Source organism: Ptychodera flava, chromosome 7, assembly GCF_041260155.1.
Source record: "Ptychodera flava strain L36383 chromosome 7, AS_Pfla_20210202, whole genome shotgun sequence".
NCBI lineage: Eukaryota > Metazoa > Hemichordata > Enteropneusta > Ptychoderidae > Ptychodera > Ptychodera flava.
The window spans coordinates 44973493-44998689 of record NC_091934.1 but is presented as its reverse complement, the minus strand read 5'-3'; the positions used below and the strand labels follow the sequence as shown (position 1 = coordinate 44998689).

At 35.4% G+C, this 25197-nt stretch overlaps 1 protein-coding gene across 1 annotated transcript; it reads right to left on the bottom strand.

Annotated features, from left to right (window-relative positions):
* Positions 1–6670: 6670 nt before the first annotated feature.
* On the bottom strand, positions 6671–24311 carry LOC139137664 (translocation protein SEC62-like). The gene is given in 9 exon segments (XM_070705871.1): positions 6671–7820; positions 7823–7924; positions 8487–8606; positions 9294–9354; positions 10404–10508; positions 10963–11179; positions 14773–14872; positions 16375–16489; positions 24241–24311. Coding segments are annotated over 9 exon segments (1227 nt in total). The 5' UTR covers positions 24280–24311; the 3' UTR covers positions 6671–7452.
* Positions 24312–25197: the final 886 nt, after the last annotated feature.

Sequence of the window (25197 nt, the reverse complement as noted above, 5' to 3'; positions counted from 1 at the left end):
TTAATAATTAGGGCCTGGTCAGTTTCTTTGGCGGGCAGGGGGTTCACCCTGTTTTTTATTTTGATGATGGAGGTCACCATGTTTTTGAAAGACTTGGGGGTAGTATATTTTTGAATAAAGACAAGGGCTGATAATTGAGTAAAACACATCATAGCAGCCAAAAATTGCATCATTCAGTTGCAGTTTTTGGTGCACCTGGACTTAATGAGAGATATATGTCAGAAATAACTGGATGATATCAATCGAAAGTCTGTTTGCAAAGTGTACTCATCATTATGAAATCTGCGGTTCATATACAAATTATAACAAAGACCCTATCCTCTACTGTTTTCTCTGTGAGAACTCAGTATGAGAAAGCAACATGCACTACCGGTAATATTTCACAATACATTAATATACTGACATATTACACAAAGGAAAAGATGACAAGATATTTTTTATACTCATTGATGTATCTGAAAGGGAAACTGATTTCCTCACTAAGTCAGGTTCTCAAATAAAAGGTGTGTTTTTCATGAGTAAAATGATAGTTGACCAAAGGCGGTTTTTGTCATAGCTTTGTTTTTATGGTTTCAACGATAAAAGAAAAGGTCCTATCAGGCACTGTGCACATCGGATTTGGTTAAAACTGGTAAAACTAGCTCCCAGCGCTTTTCAGGAGATGTAATTACAACAAAGCAAAAAAGCCCATTGTATTTTCTCCTGTCTGTGGTTTTGGTGACAGCATAATTCTACTTTGTTAATGCTACTGGCATTTATAGTTTCTTTTATGAAGTTTCTGAACCTGTCATTAAAAGGTGACAGGAAAAGGCAAGATACACAATCCATATTCAATACCTTAGAAGCTGGCACAAGGGCAACTTTTAAAGTGTGGTTTCAGGAAACAAATATAACACATGGTCACTGAAAACAAGCTGTTAAATGGTATTACCTAGAGGATTATAAAGACAGGGGTAAACTGGTCTTGCTTTTTAACCCTTTGAGCGCCAACGTCAATTTTTTCCCCTTTACAAAATATATCCTTAGTCAAGTTTTCTCAGATTTTTGCCAAAGTTTTGATAAAAAACTGTAGCCAATAACATATGATGTCCATTTGGTCCAAAATTATCAAAAAAATTCTAAAAAATTCATAATAATTGGCAAAATGTGGCAGAAATATTTTGCAGGGAAAAATTACAGCACTCAAAGGGTTAAAGGTCTCCTTTAGGGAAGAGTGTCTGTAATTTACGACAACTTTGTTATTTTTGTTCTCTAATATCACTAAATTGCCTGTACTCTGGAAACCTTTTCACTTCCATTTTCCTCTGTATAGGTCCACTATGATGGTGACATAGTTACAGGTATGCTGCAAGGCCCAGTGTTAAGCTTGTTGAAATAGCCTGCATATATATAGCGGGCAGAAAGTGAAATTTCAGTCTAGACCAAAATTCATGAATTGGCATAACACAACACTTTATACATACCAGTATGTATGACATGAAGACAAACTACAGTCTGGGCATTTATGTTGCTTACATACAGAATAATAATCTTGAAAAATTGTCAAAATATACAGCTACTGTCCCTTGAATAATTAAATTTTACCAACAAATGAGAAAAACAGACTTTGAGTGAGCAAAACGTGGGTTCATTAATGTTTACTATGATTGCTGGTAACAGTCTTATTACCCAATGACCATTTTTATTTAAAGCTGTTTTATTTTGTATGAGTGATTGACATCAATCTCTATACAACAGTTCTGGACAACTGCCTATGCACGGAAAGTGTGAAATACATTTACAACTCATTCAAAATTACTCATAATATAACACATGTTGAAACTGCCATACTACAATTGACAAGTCAACCATTTCACGAAAACAGAATGTGTGAAAGTTCAACTTTTAAAAATACACATGAATATATGTGTATATATATGATATATAATACTATATATATATAATATATATATATATATATATATATATATATATATATATATATATATTATATATGTGTGTGTGTGTGTGTGTGTGTGTGTGTGTGTGTTCGTGTGTTACCATTTTTAAAAGTTGAGATGGGGTGTCAGCCTGTTTTTTTTTTTCCATAAGGGGGATTCAGCCCCTTTTTGTTGTCTGAGCCCCTTTTTGTTGTCTGCAAAAACTACCCCTGAAGAAACTGACCAGTCCCTTGAAGTATTAGAGCTTGAAAATCAAAAATTTTCAAAAGCTGACATATGTAGTAACTAATGCAAACAGCTAGAATGATTCATTGTCATAGTAACAGTAAACAGCTACAGTGAAATTATCACTTCTTTACGATCTGTCAATACATTTTCATCAATACTGGCTTGATATTTGTTAGAACAAATATCCCTTTAATCTACTTAAATTTGCGGTAATGCCAACAGAAGAATGGATATTCACCACGCTGTAAGCCATCTGACAGGCTGGCGATGCCTTTTTTCAGTCAGGGCGCCACCTAGAGACATTGACGTCATGAGTGAATTGTCAATACTGGTGGCGCTGTACCCATTGAAGATAAAATGAGACTACTTCAAATCGCAAACAGCAAGTGCACTGAGGATAATACACGACAAAGATTATTGTTTTAAACGAGAAGGAAAAATTAACAAATTGAAACGCTGATTTGATCAGAGTAGATAATACGCTGACAGGGATATATATCAAATATTATAAATCATTTTAAAACAGATATCATAAAGATAAGAAAAGCAGTTCATTATCTTTGGTCTTTTTTTCCCTTGGTGTTAACAGTTGTGAATGTATTTCTCTTCATCTCTCCTAGCCTAACCCTTGCATCACCATGGTTTGGCCCAAACCCATTGTGTTCAGTGGTGGGAGTGGACCTGTCCACATGGAATTAGGGGTGAAAAAATTTAAGAAATCCATGATATGATCAATACCAACTTGTTACATCAATGTTTTATTTTGTCGTTGAGAAAACTTGGAGACCAAGAATCTCTGTGTGTAAAGGAGCATTGGATATTGAAAAGTTTGTGCACTCAATTTGAATGTCTAACTGAGACATGACAACTGACATGGCGTTAGTTTGCAGGCAGTGATAATTATGGACAGAAAGATCTGTCGCTTGAGGGCGCTCTCTCAGGGAGCGTAGAGAGTGCATGGTGAGGAAGTGTGTCCCTCTGAAAAAAAGGTACATTTGTTTTTCAGCTTTTGTCAATCACGACATAAACAACATGAAAAATGTAAGTGAAGGTAATATGTGCCTTGAAAGTGAAAGACTTAACCTTTCGCTAAAACTTTTCTCAATGAAACTTTCAACCATTCTTTTACCAAATCAAGAATAAATCCACAGGTAAAATTTTGGAATTAGGGAAACAAATAACCTGACATATGCATCTATTTGACCATTTGCAGCCTTTTATACTTCTTGTGCCTGTGGTTTGACCCTTTCAAAATCAACCTTTGAAACAATCGTATCAAATACATTGGCTAACTTGGACCTGTACTTGAGGGAATAAGGTCAGAGGTACAAATAAGAATTGTTTACATGACAGAAAGGTAAATACAAAACAAATATTTGACAACAATGTAACTTGAAAAGAACATGTCATTCATGGCCAAACAAAGTTAATGAATTGCAAATTATGAAACGTGAAAATCAAAATTCAAAACATTGAAATGTTCGTCAGTAATCTCAAATTTTGACTCAGCAGTATTTTGATCAAGGTGATGAATTTGTTTACTTCATGGCTATAAATGCAATATTCGTAAGGCTGAAGTAATTATATTCTTTGCTTTGCATTCCCCAATGCATGTCTTTCAAATTTTCCGAAAACACAGTGTATTTAAATGAAACTTCACCATCTGCCTACAAATATTGTTTAAAAATTTTGTAAAATGTCTGTAATATCTCTTCATGATGGCAGAAAGTTACATTGTGGTTTAAGTTATGGAGACATAACAATGGTTGATTCTTGAGTGGGCATTCATATTACATGGAAACAACCACTTGTAAAATTTATATGTGAAATATGATAATTTTTGAACTTCTTATCGACTTACATTTGAACATTTTGAGTGGACGCAAAACAAAGAATTTGACTGGACTGGTCTGGTCTAATCTGCAAGCACCATATCAATGTAGTTGTAACTGTTCATGTTATTCCTCCATTGGACATCATCAGAGTACAAGAAAACAGAAGACAAGTGAAGTATCATTTTCAGCATTATAGTTTCAGCGTCTAGAAAGAGTCCTGTCGTTCAATTTTGAAATTGATTTTCGTAGCAAGTTGATAACTAAGATATGTTCACTTCAGTTTTTAATTGTACTGTGCAATCTGAATAATCATCGAGCAAAGATTTTGAATAAGTATGTTGACTTTACTCGCATTCTATAACATTGCTGAAGTCTGTAGGTGGTCAGGTCTCTGGCCACTGGAAGACCAACAAATTACTGACACACCAAGCTACCACATAGGCAACAGCAATAACTCCTTACAAAGTGTATCACCTTTGATGACATAGCGACCTCTTGAGGCCAGATGTACACTACTTTTGTTTATAAAATCTCAAAGTACGGACTTCATATTAGTATATCAATGGATGCAATTAACACCTGCCATGAAGCTGGTTTGGTATGCATGAAAAATTCTGTGCAACAAAAATTAAGAGTCATTTCCAGAACTAGCTAGCTAATTAAGACCATTAATAAATCAACATTTCCCAAAAACCGGCCATTAACTTTCCTAGGAAGCATACCTTGTTCAAAGACATTTACAGAATATGTAAATGCAAAGTCAGTTACTGGCGTTTTCCTCATTTCCATTTAAATACAACGCAAATTAAAAAGGATTGAAGTCAAAGCCATGCAAAACTGTCCAGAGCATGAAAGTAAACATTAATTTGACAGCACAGGTCTGTGGACAAAACATTCACAAGACTTGATATTTGATATCAATATTAGCAATATGGAAGATAGTACATTAGCACCAGTAATTCTAAGTGATCCAGAGAACCAAGTAGACATCTCGAGTAAAGTCAAGGAATACAAAGATAGCTGGTAAAGCCAGTGAATCTTTCACCCTTATTTTCACTTGCTGTAGTCCTCTTTCAGCACAAACACAATAGGGTTGCACTACAATTTGGTAATGAAAGGGTGGCACACTTGAAGAACGATGGGCCCAAACATTCACCATGAATAGAATGGAATTTCCTTAACCCTTTCATCCCCAGTTCCCTGTATACAGGTCCAACTTTACCATAGAAAACAATGGATTTGGGACAAACCATGGTGGTGAAAGGGTTAAGGGGCCTTACTGTATCTTTTGAAACTGGACCTCTGAGATTATGTTGATTTATAAAATTGTTCTCGTTGGCACATTCTTGTTTAGTCTTGCTGAATAGGTTAAAGGAGACAAGTACAGCTTTAAAAGGAGGTAGTCTGGGATGTAATAGAAATACATGGCAAAAAAAAAAAGATTTGTTTCTGGTTATTGTCCACACTAATTTGAGATTTGCACGTTTGTTTCCTTGTCTGTCCTAACCGTAGGTTATTCAAAGAAACTGCTACAACACAACTGAAAGGACCACTAGCTGTAACTTTTGATAATTTTTCACGAATTCTTCTTTGTGTGTGAATTGCAAATACTTGATCTACTCCTCAAAACATGTTGAAATACCTACTATTTAGCTTGTCAACACGGCATCTATGCATATAAAATGCACTATTATTGTTTACATTTGAATTCTAGACCCAGAATTCACTTGTCAATAGCAATAACAATAACAATGCAGTTTTATATGTACAGGCTGAGTTAGCAAGCTCAACAGTGTGTATCTGAACTAGCTTTGAGGAAGTAGAACAAGATATTGTAGTTGACATTAAAAACAAATGTGAAAGAAAATCATCAAAAGTTAGTTACTGGCCTTTTAAATGGTTTACAATATCCAATATCAGTACAACAAACGGTCATATGAGGAACTGAGTTTCCTTCACACCAACACAATGCTAAGGTAGTATGCGCCTCAAAAGTGAAAGAAACTTTCGATGGTTCTCTTACCAAAGGAAAAATGATAATCAGGGTCACTAAGCAAAGTTTGGTGCTAGATGGACAAATTATCTAAGATTTCACAACATATGTAGGAATGTAATATATTGGTATTCTCAGTAGTCTGCTTACATTTTTTAAATTCTTTTATTTTTTCTCGCTGTAACGTCTACCTTTTAAGATTTTTTCTTTAGTATGGGCCAAAGGCCTGAAATAGAGATAATAATCATAATAATAGTAATATTTGAAATTTGAAATGGCCACCATCCCTGTGTTAACTCTACGCGGGGAAATGAAATTTTTGATTTTTGAAAAGTAGGACAGTAAAAATTTTTCGCCAAGAGCTTTAAAAAGAACCCCCTACAAGTGGTAGATCAGAACAGAATTGATAAAATTTGAAACCATTCTGTCCACGAGGCATGTTCTACCTTAACTGGGAAGAGAAACTATGCTGTTGTAAGTGACAGAAAACTGTACGGTAGCTTTAATCTCACACCAAGGTGGTTAGCAACAAAGAAAATTAAACAATCACATCACTGCATCACTTTTGCAAAATGTCAAGGACAAGAAACAAGACTTTCTCTCCTTGACTTCAATATGCCTGAAAAGGATCATGGTAGACTGCTGACAAAGACTAGACGTAAACACATCATGAATTCTGGAGAAACTAGAAGACTTTAATGCCGGAACAAAGGACATGGTTGAAATGTGCAATGTAATACACCGAAAACATGGCAGGCAAGGAGCTACTGACAGGGACTCTCTAGTGTGAAACATTTTGGGTAAAGTTTTAAGGCTGAGAAAAAAGATTAAATATTCTTTTGATTATTTTGGCAAAGCTATAGAAGGTGGCAAGCCAAATTTTCTAATGTTTGTTATGAGCTTGCGAAATCTCCCACTAATGACAATGTTACCGATGACTTGGAGTCTAGATTTTACAAACTGTCCACATAAATAGAAGCATTACATATACAGGGTAGAGTTGACAGAACTAACTCTGAGCATTTCCACATACTCCTGAAGGAAGCAATAACCTGTAAAACCATGCACAAGAAAAATGCCCTAAAAAGTTGTAACATGGAAGTATATGTTTGTCGCAATTTCAAAAAAAAAAAAAAAAAAAAAAAAAATTTCCAAAGGCATTGGTAGAAGTGGAGACTCAGAGAAACAATTCAATTTTTCTTTCTATCCTTCCAATACAATCGTTGATGATGTTACATTACAACTGAAATCATGGTCCCATTGCATCTTTCTGAATGCATGTATCTTGTAACATTACAGTCAAAAACACATTTGCATTTGTTGAACATTTCAACGGCTGTGAAATCATTTTCAAGTTTTTTTGGTTGATGAGCATGGAACCATAGTAAGCAAGACAGAGATTTTGTAAACCCTGCGACAGAAGACGGCAAAAGTGAGATTTTTCATCGAAGTCTTATCACGACTGTTGTACGTCTGTCTCTTCCATTTCTTCTGTTACCGCGGTAACATCCTCCTCATCAACTAAAACAAAGCCTTCTCCATTTCCACTCCCACTTCCACTACTACTATCTTTTCTTTTTAAATCATTTTCTTCATCCTCATCACCAATGCCATCATCCTCTTTTTCTGAAATATTTTTATCTTCACTTTCTGGTTCTTCATCTTTTTCAACTTCAGAATCTTTTTCATTGACTTTTTGATCATCTTCCTCATCTTCTTCCTCTTGGTTGTCTTCATTTTGTTGGTCTTCCTCGCTTTTCTCTTTTTCTTTTCCATCTTCCGTCTTTGGCTCTGAAGAGACTACTTTGTGTGTGTAAACTGGTTGAATGACTCAAGAATACCGACATCCGCCATGAGATTAGGGAAAAGCCAGAAATGATGTTTTCCGAAGGTAACCATCCAAATAAGGACAAACAAGATGCATCTGACTGAAATACAAAGCCACAACTTTATGTCAATAAAAGAAAATGCAAACTTTTCCATATCTGAGGATGTGGTTTAGCAACTTGCTGACGAGATGTGTAAACAAAAGCTATCATATGTATGTCACTGGTGGCGCTCTTCATTGGAGTGCTATTTACCACTATCCTTAAATACACAGTTGACAGTTGCATTTGAAATTACAGCGGAACTATTCCTGTTTACCCTGAGATGGGTGATTCAAGCAGCACATGCCTGAATGAAGGATAATTAATGAAGATAGCAGTATAACCCTGTATCACTGTATTGTCCAAGCTAGTTTATTATCAAGTTATAGTGTCGTATCCCTTTCACCATCTTAGATTGGTCCACTATAATGATTTTAATAGAGAAGCTGGACTTCAACACTGGAAAACTGGGATGAAAGGGTTTATAGGAAGTTAAACAGGAAGTTAAGGAATTTTTTGTTGAAGTCAGGAAGACAATTCTGTAGTCGAATAATCTGCAGTGATTTAACGGGCTGGGTTAGAATTGACAGATACTGAGTAGAAATGTTGTTGGATAACTTACACACTGCAAGGACTAGGATTGATCCGACAAGACATGCTGCAACTAAACTGACATAGTAAGTTCCAAGTCTCATCCATGGCGGCCACAGTGGAAATAAACAGACTGCCGCTGCACCAATCACTGTAGGAAAATAATGAAAGTGTCAAATGCTTTAGCATTGCATAACGTCTGAGTGAAGGGTTACTTGTCTAACATTCTTACAGTTGTACGCACCTGGTAACTGAGGAAACTGAAAGATTTTCACTTTTACTCACACTTTTCTTAGGGAATAATGATAAATCAGAGGTCCTGCACAAACTTTTGTAACAGTGAAATAAGTTACCTTCATTTTACCAATAGTTAAATTTCAAAAAAGCTGCTATTCCTGCGATAACTTGATGGGCAAATAATTAAAATATCAGATTTTCACAAAACAAGACAATGACAACTATATTTACTTAGCAAGCTTTAAAATGAGTTGACACAGGCACACACAGCTTTTTATGCCAGAGGAAACTATCCTGAAGTTCCAGACATAGGACTTTCAAATCTTTCAACTTCCCACTGTCAACCACCAAGGGGATAAGAAAATCATGGTAATTACTTCTTATGACTGAACTGGTAATATGTACGACTGGGCTAGTAGTATTATACCTGAGCTAAAAGTTCTGATGGCTAGGCTAGTTTACTTTCCTTGGAATTATAAGTACATTTTCAGTTTGTAACTATAACGATGACTAGTTGGTAACTGAAAACTCAGGCTGGGCTGGTGGATCTGAAAGTGATATTGTCAGCTCTACATTTGTATCAGAATATTTCTTACATTACCTAATGCCAGGCCCATGATAAATGTCTTGGGATGAGTTGGATCAAATACCCAAACATACGCCTAGGCAAAAAAAAATTAAAATCATTAGGAGTTATATTGGAAGTAAAGCACTCCCTATCAAACAAACTGAATATTGAACTAAATCATGAATTGCTAGATACAGACATTTTCTTCAAGTGAGAAGGAAGCAACTCTATAGGGTTTTTTCGATCATAAACTTTCTTGAATTGACAAACCTCATCATAGTAAAGTCAATGCACAGAAGAGATCACAATGATTTATACAAAACTAATAAACTGGCAAATGTAAAAGGTTAGACAGAAGAAATCTATACTACATCAACTTTATGTTTATATGCCTGGACCTCCTCATATCTCAAAGAATGGCGCTACGCTGCTGCAGAAGGTAAGGAAGTGAGGACCTAGTAATACCGTGAAAAACCCTATCAATTCAATCACCCTATTTTTCTCTCAAAGCATAATTTTATTCTAACGTCATCGAGTCGACCACAAATGGAAATTGGGGCTTCTCAATCTCTATCAATTCGACCAACCAATCATGACAAACTGTTTGAACTATTTATTTTTGATAACATACACAGAACAATAAAATGTACCATACTGAATATGTCTAAGTTGGGACTTCCGGAAAGCCACCTTTATATGTTTTGATCATCCACGATGGTACGCATATCACTTATGAACTGTCAAAAAAGTGGAAATCTCTAATTATTCGACACTAAAATTATTTTGGCTTCGTTGATTTCTTAATAATTCAATTATTTGTAATTATTTTTTTTTCTGGTTGAATTGATAGGGTTTTTTTAGTAGTTTAACCCTTTGAGTGCCATAATCTATTTTTGTCCCCTACCTTCAGAAAATAAACCCTAGCCAATTTTCCCAGATTTTTGCTGAAATTTTGAGAGAAAACTGTAGCAAATGAAATGAAATGTCCATTTGATCCAAAATTATCAAAAATATTTCATAAAAATTCATAAAAATTGGTAAAATGTTGCACGAAAATTTTGGCGGGAAAAAATTACAGCGCTCAAAGGGTTAATCACTGACTAAAGGATTCACTGACTATAGCAATTCAAAAAGATCACTTACATCACTACCATCTATGAAGATCTGATCATCATGCGGTTCCAGTTTAAATTTCCTCTTGACAGCTTTCAGCTTTTTACCGGATGGAGTTGGTGTATCTTCAGCCTCCTGTAAAAAAGAATTGTTACCAGTACTAGCAGAAAACTGAATGAAAAAGAAGCCAAGGTCTCTGGTAAATACGTCTAAAGGGTTGACACTGACAAGGTATGTAAACTAGTGTAGTCGCTTTTGTTTTCTATGAGAGATGAACTGTTTTGCTGACTTGAAATAAACTATTTTCATGACGCCTACACGTCCCAATATCAAGATATTTCCTTCGGCATGAATTTCCTCAATTTGATAACTACTCTGTGTGAACAGCAAACCATATTTACTGATTTTTTACTTGCATTTTCATACAGAGCAATTATTGAACTTGACTTCTAAATACCATCAGCAATATCATGAAAAGTCAAGTATGGGTCACCAAAATAGCCTACAGTCCTGCATATTGCTATATTGTATCAATAGTTTGGTGTTAAGTCTAAGGTAATATTAGAATTCAAACATTTAGCTGTCTTACTTTTTTGCTTTCCTTTTTCTTTTTCTTTGACTTCTTTTCCTCAACAGTCTCTTTTTTCCCTTCCTTCTTCTCCTTTTCTTTCTCTTTTTCTTTCTCCTTTTCCTTGACTTTCTCCTTGTCTTTGTCTTTCTCCTTGTCCTTATCCTTATCCTTATCCTTGTCTTTCTGCTCTTTAATCACCTTCAACGCCCGATAAAACATTCCTTTCTGAAGCAGCCTATATGGTACAAGGTAAGACAAAATGTTGGGAGTTGAAATAACGGCACCAGCAACAACACTGCTGCAACCATTTTTCTTCGAAAGAGTTTACTCTCTCACAACCATGGTTTAGCCTAAACCCATTGTTATCAATGGTGATTATGGACCTGTTTACAGTGAATTAGGGGTGAGCAGGTTAAATACCACTATGTATTTTGTACAACCCTGTTGTTTTCTATGGCAAAGTCAGATGTAAATGAAAGAAAAGATCAAAGGTGGTATTCAGTCTGATGTACAAACCTCTATTCTTCAATACAAGAATTTGAAGACATTTTTTCTTTATCATCCCTTTCTCAGTACATCTTAGAGAACATCGTAGGCTTTGCAGTGCATCCATTTGGCTTAAAGGGCACGATGATTAACCCTTTGAGCGCTGTAATTTTTCCCGACAAAATTTCAGTGTAACATTTTACCAATTTTTATGAATTTGCTTTATTTTATTTTGGTTGTTTTGGACGAAATGGCCACAACTTTTCATTTGTTACGATCTTTGACCAAAATTTTGGGAAATTCTGAAAAAAATTGTCTACATCTGAAAAAGTTGTGGCGACATATATTCCATCAAGGCAACAAAAGTTGACTTTGGCACTCAAAGGGTTAAGATGGAATAGACCTCCTGGTTGGATATTCAGATTCTCAAACTTTTACAATATCTTTCTGAAGCTTATGGAGTTCATAAAGCTGTGACAGATTAATCTTCAAACCTGTGGTTTGTGCCTAGAAAACAAACGATGTAAACTTTTGCTCAAACTTTCCTAAAATAAAAGTGTGAACCATTCTCTTTCATAATCAAGAATAAAATCAATAATCACCATGCAAATTTTGATACTAGAGAAACCAATTTTCCAATCTTTACCAAATTTGAAATTTAAAATGGCTGCAATCCCTGTGTTATCTCTGTAGGAGACAATAAAATTCCCAATTTTCACAGTTTAAGTCTTTTGTTTTCTAGGCATGAACCACAGGTTTAAAGATTAAACTGTCACAGTTGGCATGTTGAATTCAAACCTGGCTGTGATGATAATAAACATAAAAAATTTCTCTTAAAAACTACCGTACCAACAAGCATCTTCCTATTGGACTCATATATCATCTAATAACATGAAGTGTTTGAATTCTCTCTTGTCACTAGAGAAATAGCTACATCATTCTGATTTTGAATATATAGCATGGTTGAATGTTGAAACGAAAAGAAAATATATGCTAACTTAAAAAATATCAATCAATCATTAGGCATTAGTGACCTGTCTGATTTCTTTTGCAAACTGACCTTTGATAAACTTCTGCTCTTCCTGTGGTTGCAACATGTGGTCTACAATATGATTGTCATCAGTTGCTCACATACCAATTAAGTTATGCTAGTTCATTTAAAATATCCTTTATGGCTTAATAAAGTTTTAAACCTGGGGCAGAATGCTTTTTTAATGTGAGAATATTTTACTTCAGTGCTGTTGGTTTATGTTGGATCTATGGAGTGCTCATTGTAAAACTTATATATTTTCTATATGGTTAGTTGGTATTTATGAATAACACAAAACATAGGGCCAAAGTCCCTGAAGCTACTATAGACATGGATACAAAATTAAGTATTTCCTGTCTGTATGAAATTATCTCACTAAGGTCATCCTCGGGACTTGTAAACCAAATTTTAAAGCTGTCTGACAAGCGGTTTTGAAAAAACAAGGAACTCAACAGTTGACAGAGCTCTGCTGTGTTTTGTAGAGAATAAACCTTTTGTGACACATGTATTGATGAAGAAGGTGGATATCTTTGATTAACATTGTAAGTGAGTTCTGTTGAATAAGTTGAGACTGTACATACTCAGAGAAAGCACACTGAAGAGACAAATGTTTGACACTTAAGAAGTTCAAGGTCATCAAAAGCATTTTAAGGAATCATGTAACTTTCATTGCACTGTTTACACAGATTGCATAATTGCTATAAATAGCACATGAGGAATCTTCAGCCCAGCTTTACCGTAAAAACCCTATCACTTTGACCACTCTTTTACTGACCACTCTTTTACTTGACCACTTTTTTTTTTTCCTCAAAAAGTAATTTTATTTTATCCTTACCAAGTCAACCATAAATGGAAATTAGAACTTTCTCTATCTCTATCTTTATCTCTATTGACTATTTTGAGCAATTTCTTTTAGATAACATACAGGGCACAATAAATGACGGTTCAGAATATGTCAAAGTTGGGATTCAGGAAAGTTGCCTTTACATGTTTTAATCCTCCAAGATGGTAAGCATTTCATTATGAACTGTCAAAAAAGGTTGAACTTTCTGATAATTCTACACTAAAATTATTTTGGCTTCGATGGTTTACTAATAAATTCAATTATTTAAAATCATATTAATTATTTTTTTCTGGGTGAATTGATAGGGTTTATACAGTACTAGAATTACATACAATGTAAGTCAAATTTTGACCAAAATGACAAAAAAATTCCTTAAAAATACACCTTTGCATATTTCATCACAATTTGAACAAATCTAAGTTGGGTTACCCCTAGGGACCTGTATACCAAATAACAAAGCTGTCTGACCAGCGGTTATGAAGAGAAGATTTTTTACCAAAAACACCTTTTTTGGCATTAATTTGCCTATTTTCAACAATATCAAAAAATTAAAAAAAATAGTTTCTCAAAATCATATTTTTCATCTACACAACAAATATCAAATCAGTAAGTACTGCGGTTCTCAAGATATTTGAGTGGATGGACGCCTCACAAACGGACATACATACATACATACATACAGACTGACGACGGACGCCGGACGGATACCCATCCCAATAGCTTCTATAGACTATAGTCTATAGTAGCTAAAAATATCAATAATTTTCAATAAATTCGATCTTTTTCATGAGTGCAAATAAATATCAAATGTTTCTTTTTTCTTCTGAAATAAACCCTGTGTAGATATTCTTTGAAAAAAGCCATCATGGTTTTAAAGGAATACAAATAAATTGTTTAAAAAGAACCTCCCTCATCATTGATGCAATAATCAAACTGAATCAACTGTACTTTGTATAACAAATTCATGCACATAAATATTTAATGTCCAAAATCCTTTCATACACATCGATTTCTATAAGCACAGTCTGTCCACCCGGGGGTTGGGAGGGAAACTGTGAAAAGCAAAGTACAGCAAAAGTAGAGATTAGCGGACAAGCCGAGTTTTACACTAATAACTAATAACCTAGGGAGCCCTGTGGATTAAGTACAGAGTACACACAGCTGCAGTGTTTCAAGGAAAACCTCTTTCTAACAACTGTGTCCATAATCTTTACCTCTATCAAAAGAAAAAATTAAATTCATTTTTTCACTTTGTTTGATAATTAATGTCAGCATTCCAAATGTACAAACTCGTACAATAAATCGTTCTTTTGGGCATTAGACCAGATAAAAGAAAATTTCAAACAATTTTATTTTTTTGCTGTAAGGGATAGACTTTGGAAAGAAAAGGATAAAATCCTAATTATTAGATAGTTTTGCAACTCACCTATTCAAATAATCAACTCACCTATTCAAATAATCAACTCACCTATTCAAATAATCAACCACTGATTGTCTGGTTGTAAACTGTGTATCCTCACCACCTTTTGCCCATTTGGAGTCCAGCAACAGATCCACAGCCTTGGCAGCTGAAATCAAAACAAACAGTATCTCATAAGACTGAGTACACAGATTGTTTTGTTTTCTGTCTTCAAACTCAACATTACAATATGGTGATGTGAATTCCTGTGTTTGTTTTCTTCCTTGACTTTACCGTTTTGGTATGAGATCACCATAATATTCATTTTATACAGACTACCAAATATTATAGGGGTTCGGCACGTCCAATACGTCACTCACTGAGCCCTCGTCCATACAGGGCCGTATTTTGTGTATAACCCTATTATTATACACCTCCCTCCATTAATCATCCGTATAAACTAATTCTATGGTAAATTTTGAGGGATGCGGCACGTGCGATATGAGTGGAACGCGCGCGATTGTTTAAATAAAATTGCTACAAACCCCAAACAGGCGCGTCGCGCGTCTCCCGTATTCGGGACTCCGTGTACTATACAAAATACGGAAAGTTATTGGACGGTCAAACTCCCATAGGTTACGGCAGTAGGTGTATAATAATATGTCTTTTACAACATTTCACAGGTAACAAAGAAAGTAGCGTAACACACAGAGTCTATGAGGTTATGGCTCTTTCATACTGTGAATCATTTACATTCTGTTACACTTGTTTAAATATTAGGAAAAAGTAGACTATGATTAAAATTTATTTGAGCTCACCAAAAATGAAAAGAAAAGAGACTTGATGTACACGTTATGAAATGATGAACGAAAGAACCTAAAATTTATGTAATTTGTTTTGGGAGCCTGAGCTTTACACCTTTCGAAACAAAGGTTTGCTATGGTCCTATTCTATGGTTGGTAAGACTTACATGATGAGATGGGTTGGTATGAAAGAGGTGTTAAACTTGCAGCTTTGAAAGAAATAATATAAATCTGTATATGGTATATTTAGGGGTGTTCCTTTTGGCAGGAATGAGACAAATTGACAACCTATTCTCTGTTTTTGGGAGGCAATAATGCCATCAAAGTTGTCGTGCTGGTAAATTAGGATACAACATCTCCCAATCCTTGGTTAACAATTAACATTATGCAAATTTCTGAAAGATCTTTATGAAGCAGGCTTGGATACTTGACTGTTGATTAAGATAATTTTGTTTGTTAAACACAACTAATATCGATGTATAGTGGGAATAAAGGAAATTGCAAATTTTGTGTATCAGTGTGCCTGCTAAGATACCATGTGTCCTTCTGAAAACTTTGCGTCACCTTGAGGTATTGTGGAACATTCTTTGTGTCAGCGCTATATCTTAACATGTCAACCAAAATATTTGCTTACATCACAGGCAACTTGTGTGCATCATGGCCCCTCAATATTGGCTTAGAGGGCACACTGGTTATGTCTACATTTGGTTCAAAATGAGAGAGAGGAACCGAAGTATTGTTGAACTGTAGTACACCACCTATATTATGACATGTATAGTTAATAATTCGTTATAGAATTTGAGCATTTCAATTAAAAGTGGAAAAAATTGTCATAAAAATATCTCAAAAATTACATTATTTTTTATACCTGTGAAATACTCGGCTGGCTGTCCCATTACAGTGGTTTTCTTGGTTTCAAGGTTGAATCGGAGATGCTTAGCAACTGCTGTCTCTTCTTTGGTTGGTTCATCTGTTTTGCCAGCCTGTAATCATTGGTACATCACATGTTAATCATGTGACAATCACATAATGCAAGTACAGAAGAAACAAGTACCACAGCACATATATAATATACACAAATTTACTGTACTATAAACAGAGAATGGCCAAATAAACTTCATCATGGCATTTCCATATGCATGGGAAAATTAAGGCCTGAAAGAACATGAATTTGAGCTTTATTCTCTTTATGGGATGTGTGAAATAGTTCCTACAGTGTACATCAGTTTTTTAAATGCATAAGTAGATAATATTGTGCCTTCTACCACCATGGTTTGCCTAAACCTATCATTATTAATAGTGAGTATAGACCAATTTACTGGGAACAGGGCGTGAACAGTTTCAATGATGATTTGATTTCTCTGACCATTGCTAAGTAATTCTGTCAAGAAAATTAAGCTTAAAGCTTCTGCAATTTAAAACAATTCTGATATCCAAATGGGTCAATGAATTTGATGGCTGCCCTGTGTTTTGGTTTAGAGTGGTTATTATGCACAGCTGTTGAACCCCCTAGCATGCAGACTTTTGCATTAATTAAGTTTCACTGCACACAAGGGTTCAATATTCCAGGGTTGTCTAAAGAGAGGTGTCTGAAAACAGACATTCCAGCAAATTTGAAATCAAATTCTACGCATTCTATTATCGAAGCATTTTTCTGTTATTAGACCACAACCAAACTACTTTGATACAGCTGATAGTACATGTAATTGATTCTCACGATCACCCTTAAAATTAGGAACGATACCTAATGCGCAAATTGTTCAAAGGTCAATGACCTATTGGCCACATGTAAACACTCACACAAGGTTGCTTGTTTCTGGTCTGAACTGCTCTACCTCCTTTCTTAAAGAGTGGGGGGGGGGGGGGGGAACAGGGAGATGTGAAAAATGGCACTCCTGTTTATACCAAATGGTGGTAAATTCACCTAAGTTTGTCACTTGTATTTCTCATAATGTTTATATGTATATATTTAGTTAATGCATTCTGAATTTGAAATCATATCACTATCACTGTCCTTGTACATATTTATATTTATATACCAGTATACATCTATATATAAATATATGCTTTTTGAATACAGATATTGCATTTACAACCAGGACAGCTACTGGCTATAAATTATCAAATATAAACGTACAAGAAATTCAATATTGCTATGCAAATTGAGTCAAGTACATGATAATGCACCACTCACTGCCAGTGTGTTTTCATTTGTTCATTTTAGTCAACGGTTCAATGACACATTCAAATAGCATCTGTAGGTTCATGATAAATTAAAATTGAAAATATGAAAGCTTGATATTTAAGATGGTCTACAGAAATACGAACCCCATAGCTGCAGTGCTTAAAGGTACAACGTGCCTTGGTGACAGATATTCTGACTCCCAACATTTTTACAATTCTATTCTTATCTCCCACATGTTGGGCTCATTTTAAAGCTCTTTGAGTAAGAACATTTCAACTCTCTTAGTTTTTTCGAAAATCCAAAATGTGTTTTTTCTCCATAGAGTTAACACAGCGATGGCAGCCATTTTAAATTGAAAATATCATTAAATGTTAAATTATTTGTTTCTCCAGCACCAAACTTTGCAAGATGGCCCCTTATTTTATTCTTGCTTTGTAAGAGAAATTTGAAACTTTCATGATTTAGGCAAGTTTGAGCAAAAGTTCAAGTCTGTCACATTGTATTTGTAGGCACATACTACATTGACCATGGTATGGTTCATAGTGATATCCTTCTCAGCCAATTTGGAGAACTGCAGCCTGATTCCAGTATTCACTTTTTACCCTTCAAAATTTTACACAGAACACAAGTACTTGTCTAGGTCTGACTCAAGAAGATATTTTTAGAAATTCCTGTATGGAGTCTTTTAAGGCAAAGAAATTTCTGGATGACAAATATTACCATATTTGCAGACTTGAGGCAAGGATTTATGATCGGAAACACAGCAGAGAAATGTAGCTGCATGAAATGCCGAATGGTAAATATCAAGTGGTAAATACAAGATGGTAAATACCAGATAGTCTACTTTTTCTAAAAATAATCAGAAACTTAACCCTTCCACCACCATGGTTTGGCCACAACCCATTGCTATCAATGTAATTGTCAACCTCTTTACAGGTTGAAGGGTTGAAAGTAATTGTGAGTTCAAATATTAAATGGTTATGTTGTGTTGCAAGCATAATCCTGAAGCACTACCCGATGAGAGTGGCCTGTACCTTGCACCATTTCTGAGTTCTTTGAGTCATCTTCAGAATTTCTGGAATATTTCTTTGAGAAAGTCCTATTCCAGGACATGTAATATGTAAAATGCTCTTCAGTTAAAGGGACAGCAAGGCCAGTACCTGTAACTTTTGATGACTTTTCACCTATATTTTTAATGTCCTCAATAGTTTCTTGTCTTACTCACCAAAGCATGTTGAGATACATAGAATTCAGCTTGTCAATGCAGCCTATACGTGTGTAGACGATTGTTGACCCATGAATTCTGGTTGGGACTAGAATTCAAGTGTAAACAATAATAGTACATTGTATACATTTACATATAGATGCTAAGTTGATGAGCTAAATAGTTGGTATTCCAACATGCTTGTAGGAAGTAGATCAAGAACTTGTAGCTGACACACAAAATAGTGAAAAAAAATCATCAAAAGTTGGACATATTAACACTCTCAAATTTTTACAATATTCTTGTGGTCTACCACTTGTTGAGGTTCATTTTGAAGCTCATGCAGGAGATACGGATTTCATAGGCCTATTTTTGTGAAAATGAAGAATTGTACCCCACATAGAAAAGACAACACAGGGATGGCAGCATTTTGAATTTAAAGAGTTGGTAAATTTTGAGTAATTTGTTTCTCTGGTACCAAAATTTGTACAGTGACCTGATGATTATTCTTGAACTTGGAAAAGAATGGTTTAAAGTTTCCTTGAAGGAAATTTGAGTTAAAATGTGTCTTTAATTTTTGTGGTATGAACTACCTCATGATAGCAGGCACTTCAAAGTAATACACAAATACTTTTCGGTAAAACTTTTCCTCAATGAAACTTTCAACCTTTCTCTCACCATATCAAGAATAAAAATTATGGGTTGCTGTGCAAAGTTTGATAACAGCGATTTCCAAAAATCTAAGGGGGTGAAAATTTCTCTCACTCCAAGAGCTTTAAAATGAGCCCTCACAAATGGTAGATTAGAAAGAATTGTAAAAGTTTGAGAGTCTGAATATCTGTCCCCGAGGCACATTCTTGAGACAATGGAATGTCACTGTAGCATAAAGACAAATGCCATACTCTTCTTGATACAAAATGATTACTTCCTTCCTTGTAAGATTCTATTTCCACATACAGAAAAATTAAAAAGATGAATTTTCAATTTTCACCTGACAGATGCCACTAAGGCATGCTTATATCAATTAATACAAGCGCTGAATAATATTATCACAAATAACAAATGCTTTGTTTTGGCAAATTTCCTAATTTTAAATCTTCTATAAAAAGTTAATGAGGGAAGACGATACGCACATTTTATATTTAAAAATTTTTAATCTCACAGTAAAGGTCAGATATTTGACTAATCTTTTGCCATGGGCAGTCATTTTAATCTGGCGATTATGGTCATACTGTCTAATTCAAATGTCACTCTATTTTTTTCTATTTTTATATTCCTCACAGATACATGATATTTGAATCATAATTACGCTTTCTTTATTTGTAATATTATAGCCCTCTTGAGAAGCAGTATTTTTACTTTGTCTAGACAATTAAGCTTTCTGTTCGGTGCTGTACTTTCTGATGGAACTTGTTGTCCATCACAGTGTCGGACCCTTTCACCACAATGGTTTGGCCCAATCCCATCGCCATTGATGGGAGTGTGGAACTGTTTACAGGAAATTAGGGTGAACAGGGATACTGTACAGTCAAATCTAGGCTCTACACAGCTCTGAATCCATAACTGTGGTGATGAGTTTTCTGTTTTTTATATGCTGATTTTGACTTTGCTGCCACCACAGCTATGGAAAATTACATAGACGAGCAGCCAAATCCATGCGCAAGCAAAGAGTTGCGCAGGATTTTTCAACTAATTGGCATCCAATTTACAATCTGTCAACACTCATCAATAGCCTTGTTCAAGGGGGTGAACAGCTACACGTTAAAATACATTTATGATATTAGGATCAAAGTTTGGATATCAGCTTTCAAGCTATCAGTTCCCCCTAAAATATTAAAATATGAGAAACAGCAGCAATACCTGAGGTGCATCACAAACAGGATCTCTCCTACTTTTCTGAATATACAATTGTGGAAACGTAACACCATGGAAAATTAAATGCGTCAATACAAAACTTTCCCTAAACAAGACAAGTTATTAATATTTATTATTTATTTACTTTATATGTACGTTGAATTTGGAAACCAAATTAAACATAATTGTAAAGTAAGATTTTGACAACAAACAAGTCTACCACTGAATATTATACAAGCTGACAAGAAAACATATGTATAATGTAATCAATTTATCAAGAGGGGAAGCACATTCCATTTAAAAGTGAATTTCTTCATTTTGGATGGAACACTGCTTCCACATAGAATTTCACATTTGCCAAAGATATTGCTATGATATTATTGCAATGAATGGAAATAGATAAACTTGTTCTTGTAGTCTGTGAACATTTTGCAAAACTTGTGATGAATGCATCAGTAAAGAATTCTCCACAATAATGTACACTGTTTGCAACAAGTCTGCAGTCCCATGCAGCATTTTGATGAAAAGATATAAATATAGACACAGGGATTTCAGTATAGATACAGCCATTACTTCAATATTTGAAATAAAGCCTCACTTCTAATACTCAGTTTTTGACAAAAAAAACCCCAATAGTGTATTACGAATAACAACTGCAGAGTGATCACTACATCATATAAATCATGTACATTGAGTTTTAAGAAAATTGACCAAATGTAACAATATAAACAACGAAAACAGGGACCATATGCCCGATAAAACAGGTGCCACATGTTCCTGATCATGTGACCATGTTTACTTCAATATGCAAATTAGTTCACCCACAGGCACACAACCTTCAGTTGTGATGACTAATAATAAACACACATCCATACAACAGCTACCTTGTACTTTATTCCTTTTTACTTGCAAAATTTGCTCAATAATAACCAGAAAATTAAATGTGCCAATAATGAGTTGATGAAATACCAAAGAATTAATTTCCCTTGCACAGAAAGTGCTGACAGAGCCACCATGCTCACACACAGTTTTAACTAGCTCTTGCATAACAAGGCCAAAGTTATCTCCAGATTACAGATTAAGTGATGTTATCCACAGAGAGTGCACATTGAATAAGTGTGATGCCATGCACATGTGCTATGTTAGAATATTTTTGTTTCCGCAGAAAAGATATGTGTTGAAATAGTAAAGATAATGAAAATAGACCCTTGAGATAAACATTACATACAGTATGTTGAAGGACAAACCTGCAGATCAGAACATTACAAGTAAAACAGCAGAACCTAATATAACAAATATGGTCTCTAGGGTTCAGTTAGTCTGCAAGACCAATATTCAGTTGACAGAAAATTTCAGCCTTTGTGTGAATTGAATACTTCTACTTAAATTTTTCTGATATAAAATGTCTACACTGAAGACAAATGTACAAGTTATTACGGTGAAAACTTCTATGGTTTCTGAAATATATAAGAAAAGAAAATGTCAGATGCTTTGCTATTTGTACGGCTAACTTTTTAAAAAAAAATATATGAGAAGTCTCCTATCTTGTGCAAGTCTGGCCTGAAGTTGTTTGTCATCTTCAGGAAAGAGTTGCATAAGATAAGATAATACTCATAATATTTTTTTCTCAAAAAGTTATCAGTTTTTATACATCTTCAATATTACAGAAAAGTATTACACATACGGATTCTTGTGTGTTCTGCAATGTCAAGCAAAGCTTAATTGCATCACTGTCACAGCTGAATACCACCACAACTGACATGATACACTGAACAAGCAAACATGTCAACATGTATGGAACGGATACAAACCTTCCCTCTTTTTGTCTCATACCTCAGTGAGACATAGAGAGAAGTTAGATTATTTTTCAAAACGAAACCATGAAAGAAAATTAACATTCATTTGCTTGATTTGGTCAAGGGTCAGACTGATCATGACAAACTGGTGATGGTCTCCATCAATATCGAAAAGTCCGAGCATTTAAAAATTCTTTGCAATATTTCTATCACTGCTTTTCAGGTAAGACATTGATTGTTTCAAATGGTAGTTCTGTCTGTATTTGATTTACTGATTGACCTCTCAACAATAATTTACAATTTATATCAGGCACTGTTTAATATATCTAATATGCCTTGCCTTAATTTTCGTGTGGTCGTGTTGGTAGCAATATATTGACTTAAAATGTTTACATTACAGTTAATTATTTCATGGTTTCGGTTTCTGTCTCGTTATATACCGTCCCATCTATTTTAAGCGAGTTGGTTTAATATGCAACATTGGAATGGGAGAAATTGTGTGACATTATTATATTACCAAACACAAGGCCTTGTGAAATTCATTGCGTCTTTAATCATTACTCCTAAAACTTCATATGATCGTAAAAATCTTTGGGCGAGTGGGCATTTCAGTTTTGAAAGGTCATCCTTTTATTCAACTGGGTTGTCTGTGAAAATAACGTTTTCCGTGTAAATGTGTACACCACAATGATTACCGTTTTGGCGCAATCTGTCCAGATACACAAGTGCACAGCAATCAGAATAACTTCCGCCCAGCGAAGAGATGACGGGTACAAAACGAGGAACGATTATTAGAATCTAACAGCGCAGCTGTTACATTTGAAAACTAACTTGGCTTTCCTTTCATACAGATTCCCCACGGTTCCCAGACACTTCGCACCAAAACCACTTCGCACCATACCATCTCGTCCCATACCATTTCGCACCAAAACAACCTCGTACCAAAACCTCTTCGCCCCAAAAATCACGTCGCCCAAAACCATTGCGACCCGAAAAAAAACACGACTTTACTCCCCAATTTATCGGTAACCGTTAAAAGCTGAAAATAACCAACCACTGCAGTGAAGTTTTAATCACCTTTCTACCATCCCAGGACTGAAATCTTGAAATTGTACACATTTCGAGAAAATGACATCGCATCGTGCAATACCGCACACGGTACCTGAAATGTACCATTTAGTAGTTTGCGTGTTTCTTTTTTCTAATATATGGTATGGTTTCATGGAAGAATAAATGGTTCGTGGTAGCCAAGTTGCAGGTAAAAACAACGTAATGATACATCGTGACATCGATGATTTAGGACGAATTGACGGTAAGCGAAGTGGTTTTAGTACGAGGTGGTACTTGGGGCGAAGTGGCGTTGGACGAGGTAGTACTTGGGACGAGGTGGTTTTGGTGCGAAATGGTTTTGGGACGAAGTTGTGTGGGGCAACTGGTTTTGGTGCGAAGAGTCTGGACCCCTTCCCCACTTGCAGACGGAAGCACGTCTGCGTGTCCGTCTGCTGTGCCCAGACAGTCTGGTCGACGTCTCTCAAGATTCTAGGCCACATCCGTATCATGCCTGCAGTCACTCATAATTTGCTTCGCAAGAAATCATGTGTTGGGAGTAAAACACACAACTTGACTAAATGTGCTATTATGAACCAAAATCATCGACAAAAATCGTAAGAACAGAAAAGTATCAGTAATACTCACATCTTTTTTCTTTTGCTTAGGCTTCCTGCGGTCAGCCATTTTGCTTATAACACGTAATCAATGTACTCCCTATGTTAGTGGGAAAATGTAGCACACATGTTTCAAAATTTCTGTCACTCGCACGCGCCCGGCGCGTCCATACGCGCCAGTTCCAGGCATAGGGGGCTGCACAAAATATCCGTCCCCAGGGGCAGGTACAGGGGTAGGGGTGTCTTGGGCTCAGCACAGGGTTCTTCTTCCTTTGGTTTATTTTATTTTAATACGTTTGGCTATGATATGTGTATTGCCAATAAAGAATACTGCCAACCTTTGGTGTCTTGGTCTTATGTTGTAGCATTGGTTAAGGGGAGAACCATTTGATTTCGGGGGGGGTATGGAGGAAGAGGGTATGGGAGCAAATATTTTTCCCTGTCAGAGTGACAGCAATTTTTTTTTCTACTGTCAGACCTGCATCAATTTTTTTTTCCAAATGGAGTAGCAGTGCAATTTTTTTTTTATTGGTCATCAAGTTTGTAATGCGTTGTATATAAGGAGCCGTCATTATTTACGGCCTGAAACTCCGAAATTTCGAGTGACCCCCCTCCCCCTTCGCCAACCATGATGAATTTGAGTAACCTCCCTCTCTAACTCTGAAATTTTGACCGATCCCCCACTTAGAAAAGTTAAATACCAATACATGTAATTGTAAAATTTACAAATACAGCAACAGTAAAGACCTTTCAAATCCTGATGTACCCTGCTAGACTATCATCAGTTATCTCATGATGGTTCAAAAAAGGTGAACACATCAAAATGAAATTCAAAGTCACAATAAAATAAAGATATAAAAGATCACGCAGTATCAAATCATATAGTATATTGTTTAATTTGGATGGATATTATGACAGGGTTTTCACTAGGATATCTGACCGGGCAGAATTTGAAAGTACAGGGGGAGAACATGAAAGAGGCTTAGGG